The sequence below is a fragment of the Copadichromis virginalis genome, linkage group LG14 (assembly GCF_057382275.1).
Source record: "Copadichromis virginalis isolate Kocher_CV1m ecotype Utaka linkage group LG14, C_Virginalis_male_GT1.1, whole genome shotgun sequence".
Taxonomy (NCBI): domain Eukaryota; kingdom Metazoa; phylum Chordata; class Actinopteri; order Cichliformes; family Cichlidae; genus Copadichromis; species Copadichromis virginalis.
Window position 1 is genome coordinate 28,742,626 of NC_140631.1, and position 7,851 is coordinate 28,750,476.

General features: G+C 38.3%; 1 protein-coding gene across 1 annotated transcript; it reads left to right on the top strand.

Moving 5' to 3' along the window:
- Positions 1–218: 218 nt before the first annotated feature.
- Positions 219–5,305, top strand: LOC146694192 (extracellular calcium-sensing receptor-like). The gene is made up of 10 exons (XM_085478704.1): positions 219–222; positions 319–478; positions 831–1,119; positions 1,214–1,300; positions 1,647–1,838; positions 2,563–2,832; positions 2,893–3,096; positions 3,194–3,413; positions 4,179–4,295; positions 4,404–5,305. The coding sequence occupies exons 1-10, from the start codon at positions 219–221 to the stop codon at positions 5,303–5,305; spliced, it is 2,445 nt and encodes an 814-aa protein (XP_085334830.1).
- The last annotated feature ends 2,546 nt before the right edge of the window (positions 5,306–7,851 follow it).

The window sequence follows — 7,851 nt, forward strand, 5'->3', positions numbered from 1 at the left end:
TAATTGATGTATGTTTTCCCAATAAAATATTTAAAATATATTCTAACTCCAGTACAATGCCATTCAGAGTGCAGTAAACATTTTTAGTAAATGAGGTGGGGCTGCTGATGACCAAACCACACAGCTCTGGATTGGATATACTGATAATGGGAGGGCCATATACTGACTTTAGATACAGTATATAACGTTGCCTAAAAACTTTTCCTGTTTTTGTGGGAATGTGTAACACTATGCATCTACTTACCTTTCTTCCTTTGCTTTATCATGTTGGTATACTTACCTTAGTTTACATACAAACCTCTAATTTTACCTCTTCAGCCACATCTGCAGGAAAAGTGTGCATTCTTCAAAACAGCTTTGAGCCAGGCTTTATAGCTGAGGGTGACTACATTATTGCAGGAATCTTTCCCCTTCATTATAACCAAGAAATGCCAGACCTTAACTGTACCTACAAACCACCGCCAGTGAAGTGTAATGGGTGAGCATAGTACACTGTTTCTGTCTATCTATTATTTATTGAATAATGTGTCATTTTGTTGCACTGCCTGTGGACTGTATTGTTATATGGAGTATTTATACATGCTATTTACTACAATACAGTGTTAATGTTATCTAAAGTTTTAGACAATATGCCTAACTTGCTGTAAGAAAGAGAGAGTAAGAAAACAGGGGAAAAGTAATCTACTGTGCTAATGCACAAGACAGCTGTAAGTCAAATTACTACTAATTTTAAATCAGAACAACGCTCGAAACGAAAACAATGTTTTCAGTGTTTCTCCACTCTTGTTGTGTGTAATGTGTATTGTATTTTTCTGTCTTCTGAGCCACAGATTTGATCCCAGGGCTTTCCGCTGGGCTCAAACGATGAGGCTGGCAGTTGAGGAGGTAAACCAGAATCTGGAGCTTTTGCCAAATTACACCCTGGGGTACAAAATCTTTGATTCGTGTGCATATCCACTGACTGGCCAGAGAGCTGCTATGGCTGTACTAAACGGGATGAGTGAAGATGACTCTCCCATGTGTAGCGGTGCTTCTCCACTCCTTGCTGTAATTGGTGAATCTGGTTCTGCTCAGTCCATTGTGGTGTCAAGAATCCTCCAGCCATTCCAAATCCCAATGGTAATAATGCCTCTTTTAGTTCTAAATCCTCCAAACCTGCAAGTCATCATTATGATCTGTTATACTCTCCTCTCCTTTTTTTTGCTTTACACAGATCAGTTACTTTTCTTCATGTGCATGTTTCACTGACAGAACAAAATACCCTACCTTTTTCAGGGTAATCCCTAATGATGATTATCAGGTAAGGGCCTGAAAACAAAACAAACAGAATGATTTGTCAGTGCTCTATCATTTAAAATAAAGATGTTGAATCTTTATGTATTTTCAGTTGTTCCCTTACTGAAATAACCACAATGTATAACCAATGTAGTGATTTACAAACCATGGCATTTTGTGGTGTAGTTTTGAAACTACACTGAATAAATAAGTAAGATTTAAAATATTCAGACTAAATACCAGTAATGTAATTAATTAATTTGGTCTTCCACTGATATACTACATCAGAGTCTAAATAGCATATTAAGACTTCAACATTATTAAAATATGTCAGTGAACTGAGTAAGCTGAATTTATTCTGTTGAACCCAGGTGAAAGCAATTGCTCAGCTGCTGGTACGCTTTAACTGGACTTGGGTGGGGGTGGTGCGAGGAGATCATGAATATGGCCGTTTTGCTGTGCAAGGCTTAATGAGAGAACTACAGGGTACCAGCGTGTGTGTGGCATACCAAGAAATGATTCCTCTGCTCTACAATCAACAGAGGGCACTGGAGATCATGCAGGTAGGTAGAGACCATCCCTGATATGACTTTTATTAGAAAGCTGTTTTTCCTTTTTCACTTGAAAACTTCTGAATTCCTAATGCTGAAAGAGGTTTGCAAATATAATGCAGTTTGATCATTTAAAGTAAAAAGAGAGTTTAAACTGCTCAGTTTGATTCAAAATACCCGTATTGTAAAGGAAAAAATCAGTAGACAGAGCCAAGGTTCGGACACTACGCTAGTTACATTTTTGTATACTACTGATACATGAATGCTTCTACCAACAGCACAACTCCATCAGGCACAAAATAAGAATTTTTTTCTGTCTTAAATTTAACTAAGGAAATATGCAAACATCACACCGGTGTGATATGTTTACATACTTGTGACAGCAAATTTTGCACTCTGCAAGAGAATTGCTTAAAAAAAAAGAGTATGCCATGAGGCCAGCCATTAAAAAAATAGCCCTGTCTGTGATTTTCAGTTACCAAAACAACATTGACTTGTAGTATATCAGGAACAAAAATCCTTACAAAAGCTGCTTTTTAATCCCAAAATAGTGGTTTTAGACTGGCACAGGCCTTTAGTCAATCTAACCCCAAATGCCAACAGATGAGATTATTACAAAAATCTAAAATCATATCAATGTGCCTTTTCCTGTCGCCATGTTTTAAAATGATGTATTTTGCCTTCCCTCTTCCTTGCAAACTCTTTCCTTCTTCCTCATGCATTATCTTTATAAAAGGTAATGCGTAGCTCTTTGGCAAGAGTGGTGGTAGTATTTTCAGCTGAGGGGGAAATGACGCCTTTCTTGAGAGACTACATGAAGCAGAACATCACTGGAATCCAGTGGGTGGCTAGTGAGGCCTGGGTCACAGCATCTGTCTTTACAGGGAAAGAGTATTACCCCTATCTGGGAGGTACAGTCGGGTTTGGCATCAGAAAAGGTTATATCTCAAGACTCAGCAACTACTTGGAAACCGTAAACCCACAGAGGTATCCCAATAATATGCTGGTAAAGGAGCTGTGGGAGGCTCTGTATGGCTGTAGTCCTTCACTGTCTTCTGCCTCCCAGTTGCCACCTTGCTCAGGGCAAGAGTCACCACTGAAACAGCATTCAGCCTACTTGAATACATCAAGCCCTAGAGTGGCCTATAATGTATATAAGGCTGTATATGCAATTGCTCATTCCCTGCACAACCTTCTCATGTGTCAACCAGGCAGTGGGCCTTTTAAGAACCAGTCATGTGCACAAAGTGACAATGTACTGCCTTGGCAGGTATAGTCCAGAATACTTACCATTAGTTAATACCACTTAAAGTCTTGTCTGCTGTATGTCTGTTTAAGTGTTTCATGTTATGTAATGGTTTCTCAAGCTCCAGTACTACCTGCAGGAAGTGAAATTTATAATTGCTGGGGAAGAGGTAAACTTTGACTTGAAGGGTGACTCTATACCCTATTATGATATTATCAACTGGCAGCGAGGCACAAGCGGGAACATTGAATTTGTCAACGTGGGGCTGTTTGATGGAACCAAACCTGCTGGAGAGGAGCTGGTGATCCAGGAGGACATGATAATGTGGGCAGGGGATCAGAGTGAGGCAAGCTGCTCACACTGTGTTTTTACCTTCAGATGTCAACTGTTGAAGTTCTGTAGGTTAAGATGGAGGTAAGTCAGGTGTGCAGGACAGTTTGGATCTGATGTCCATCCCTTTGCATACATGGATAGTAAACAGTCAGTATTCAAAACGAGACATAAGGCTGAGGTATGTTTGATACTCAATCCTCTCTGTAATCCTTACGGCACAACTTATCAAAGGCATTTGTAATTCTACATTCAAATTCCATCATGACTGTTTTAAAGCAGCTAAGTTAAATACCTTGAAGCTACAATAACTTTTTTCTGTTTTGATGATAGATGCATAAATATTACAGGGAATAAATTTGTAGGTAGTAACTCCTTTCTCTGTGGGCAAATGACAGCAAAGCCTTTTCAATTTTTTTTTCCTGGTTACATTGACTAAATGAATAAAGGGGAAAAAAGTATGGTTCTATTATTTAATAAGTGAGGAAGGAGAAAATATTGAGCATAGTTTTCCAGGGGTTAAACCGACACAAATTTTAACCTACATTATAACCTACATTATAAAATCCAGGCATTTATTTACACTGACTTTAAACAGAAGAATTTGAGGAATACATATTTTGATTCTTATTTGATTAAGCAATTAGCCTTTATTTAATTGTTTGTATGATCATTGGCCCAAGCAAATAATTCAGTAACTAACTATTATATTCGTAGGACATTCTTTCACTCATCAGAGTTGGGATTCATATGCTTTCTACCTTGCCAGGTGCCAGTGTCTGTATGCAGTGCCAGCTGTCTTCCAGGGTCCCGGAAGGCTGTCCGTCGTGGGGAGCCTGTCTGCTGCTTTGACTGTGTACCATGTGACAATGGCAAGATTAGCAATCAGACAAGTGAGTTTAAATCTAAGTATTACAAGTCGCAGCATTTTAAATGTAATGTTCTGATACAATTAGGCAATATTTAAATGAACTCTTGCTTTTTGACTCTCTGTCTTTCAGATGCAATAGAATGCACATTTTGTCCCGAGGACTTCTGGTCAAACAAAGACAGAACAGCCTGTATCGCCAAAAAAGTGGAGTTTTTGGCCTATGATTCCTTAGGTATAGCCCTGACAGTCACTTCTGTGGTGGGAGCTTGTCTCACTATAGTTGTTTTAGCAGTGTTCTTTTACCACAGAAACACTGCCATTGTCCGTATCAATAACTCTGAACTTAGTTTCTTTATCTTATTTGCTTTAACACTGTGTTTCCTTTGTTCTCTGGTTTTCATTGGAGAGCCAACATTTTGGTCCTGCATGCTGCGTCACACTGTCTTTAGCATTACATTTTCACTTTGCATCTCCTGCATCCTGGGAAAGACACTGGTGGTGCTGGCTGCTTTCACTGCCACCCGTCCAGGGGAAAACATCATGAAGTGGTTGGGACCCAAGCAGCAGAGGGCCATTATTTTCAGCTGCACTCTTGTTCAAGTAGTTATTTGTGGCGCTTGGCTAATTGATGCACACCCTTATCCTTCACGAAATACTAAATACGAACGCTCAAAGATCATATTGGAGTGTAGCGTAGGATCAAGCCTTGCATTCTGGTGTGTTTTAGGATATATTGGTCTCCAGGCCTGTCTCTGCTTTGTACTGGCATTTCTGGCACGCAAGTTGCCAGGCAACTTCAATGAGGCCAAGTTTATCACTTTTAGCATGCTGATCTTCTGTGCTGTGTGGCTGGCATTTATTCCTGCTTATATCAGCTCCCCTGGAAATTATGCAGATGCAGTTGAATCCTTTGCCATTTTGGCCTCCAGCTTTGGCTTGCTATTCTGTCTGTTTGCTCCAAAGTGTTACATAATTTTATTAAAGCCAGAAAAAAATACAAAACAGCACCTAATGGGAAAAGAAAAGAAGTAATCGGTTAACCATTTTAAAGTTGTTTGATTTGAAATTTCTATTCACTGTTTAATATTATTTCTTGACCAATTCTAATATACAAATCTATTTCCCAAAAAGTCGTGATCAGGCTGGAGAAGAAAGTGGTACTGAAGAAAGGAGGAGGAACATTTTGCAACTAGTTAGGTTAACTGGCAGCAGGTTAGTAACCTGATTAGTTATAAAAAGAACATCTTAGAGAGACAGAGTTTCTCAGAACTATAGATGATCAGGGGTATGGCAAACTGCCAAATTCTGCATCTACATTGTTGAACAATTTAAGAATAATATTCTTCAACATTAAGTTTTGTGGAATTTGAATATGTCACCCATAATATATGGTCAATGTATGCAATATAATCAAATGTTTTCTCAGAGAACATAGTTTCCCATATCATCTACAAATGTGAGTTAAAGCTCTATCTTGCAAGAAGAAACTATATGTTAGCATGATTCAAAAAGGCCACTCTCTCCTGTGGGCCAAAGACAAGTTAAAATCCCAGCAACTGGTCTCCTCAGTTCCCAGACCTTTACACATTGCTGTTGGAAGAAGAGGGGATGCTACACAGTGGTAAACATGGGCCTGTCCCAATTTATTTGGGATGGGTTGCTTCCATCAAAAATTAGTTGATATATTTTTTTCAACAGTGCATTTTCTCAATTTAAAAAATTGTTATGTTTTTCTGTGTTATACTGGGAATAAAACAGAGATTGGCAAATTATTGCATTTTGTTTATTTACACTTTACACAAGATCCCAACTTTTTCTGGATTTGGTTTGGATTATTAGATTAGATTATTAGAACAGGGAATATAGTGTAGTAGACTGTAGAAGAAAACAAACATATATATATATATATATATATATATATATATATGTATATATATAATTTTTTTTTTTTTTAAAAAGAAAAGAAAAGAAAATGTTATATTAGCGTTAAAGAAATTTGATAATAAGTTGGGGGGAGACAACATTGTCTGTGGGAGGACTTGTAAAAGTAGAGCGTCTCTTCATTGCCCACCTGGCTGGGTCTTCAGAGTTCCTGCCCTGGTCTGTGTGATTCTGGTTCCCCAAACCTGCTGAACATCTTCTACACCAGTGATTCCAAAGTGTTCTTGGTCTTCTGATCAGGCCACTTAATGAAAAAGACGACTGATTCGAAAACTTAATGGTTTTCTTTCTTGGTACTGGCAGAGAGATCTGCCCCCTTTGTAGCACCCCATCACAACCCAGTAAAGCAGGGGTAGCTCCAATCTGGCCACACAAATAGCTATGGAAAACTGTTATTTAATAAATTTTACAACATGTCACGCTGATAAAGACCTCACCCATTCATGCTAGAGTAATAAAGTAATAGATGAATAATTAGATGACTGAAAAGAACAATTTTTTTTTACTTTGTACAATATATATGTACAAAGTAAAATAAATAATAAAAATAGTACATTTTCTATGAATTAACAAAAACATTCTACTTCATAATTACAGGGCAGTCTGGGGAATACACTACCAGAATTGTCTGTCAGTTTTTTCATTTATTTCTTACAGTTTAAGCAAAAAGATTGGTGCTGACAGGTTTCTTTCATTTACTAAAACATTGTTAATTTATTATATAGAAAAACTGAGACCTGCTGTTGAACGTAATCCTCTTTTAGTTATAATGTGATATCTCATTAAATGTGTAGGTACCTGGCCAATGTTCCCTCTAAGCTGCACGCGTGCACAGTTGCGCACTGCTGGCATGGTCTCTGCTCACAGAAAATCTGCATTGCGCACAGAAAAAAATCTAACCTGAATTGAAATTAAAATTAAAACTTCAACAATTCTGTTGCAGTGTTAGTCAGTAAGTGACTGGCTGCTCCCGTATGGGATTAGAACGATGCCATCCCATCCCATAGTCCAGCCAATAATGCGATTCACATTCGTATATACGCAGCTAATCAATGTCGTTGACAGGCTATGACAGTGTCCTTATGTGCCAACACCAGTGTTTTAGTTAGCAAAGCGGCGTGGCTAATGTGGAGTGAAGCCACGTTAATGACAACGTGCACAACCATTGGAGATGTGAGCAGGACAGACGGAACAATTGACGGAAAAAGTGTGGACTTTATACCAGTTTTTAAATTGTGTTGATGGGCCATGTAAAACCAGAGTTATGTTAACAAAAATCAAAAAATGATATGGCAACATGGCATTTAGTTGTTTAGGAGGGGGGGGAAGTTTTAGGAGTGAAGGGGGTGCTTTGAGATGTGAGAGATTTGCGACGTTTAGTGCAAATCTTATGTACTTAGTGTGTTGTCTTCTGTAGTTAGTGTGTAGTGTAGTCAATAGTTTTGTTGTGTGTGTCAGAACAATGAGGCGACTGCTGAATGTTACAGGTGTTACAGGAGTGATACATCTCCTGTTGTCAGGGCTGCAGATATCAGGCTTGTGATGTTCTCCTTTATCTCATAGTGGAAAGAAATTATTTTTTGGAGTAAATAATTTATGTGGCATCAAATTTCATGCAGTGCACCTGATTGTTTTGT

What these genes read in the sequence shown, in the direction of transcription:
- LOC146694192 (XM_085478704.1), top strand. An exon ending in GGTATCCCAATAATATGCTG is followed by an intron (nt 2,833 to 2,892) that starts GTAAAGGAGCTG and finishes TCTGCCTCCCAG; the next exon opens with TTGCCACCTTGCTCAGGGCA. An exon ending in AATGTGGGCAGGGGATCAGA is followed by an intron (nt 3,414 to 4,178) that starts GTGAGGCAAGCT and finishes GCCAGGTGCCAG; the next exon opens with TGTCTGTATGCAGTGCCAGC.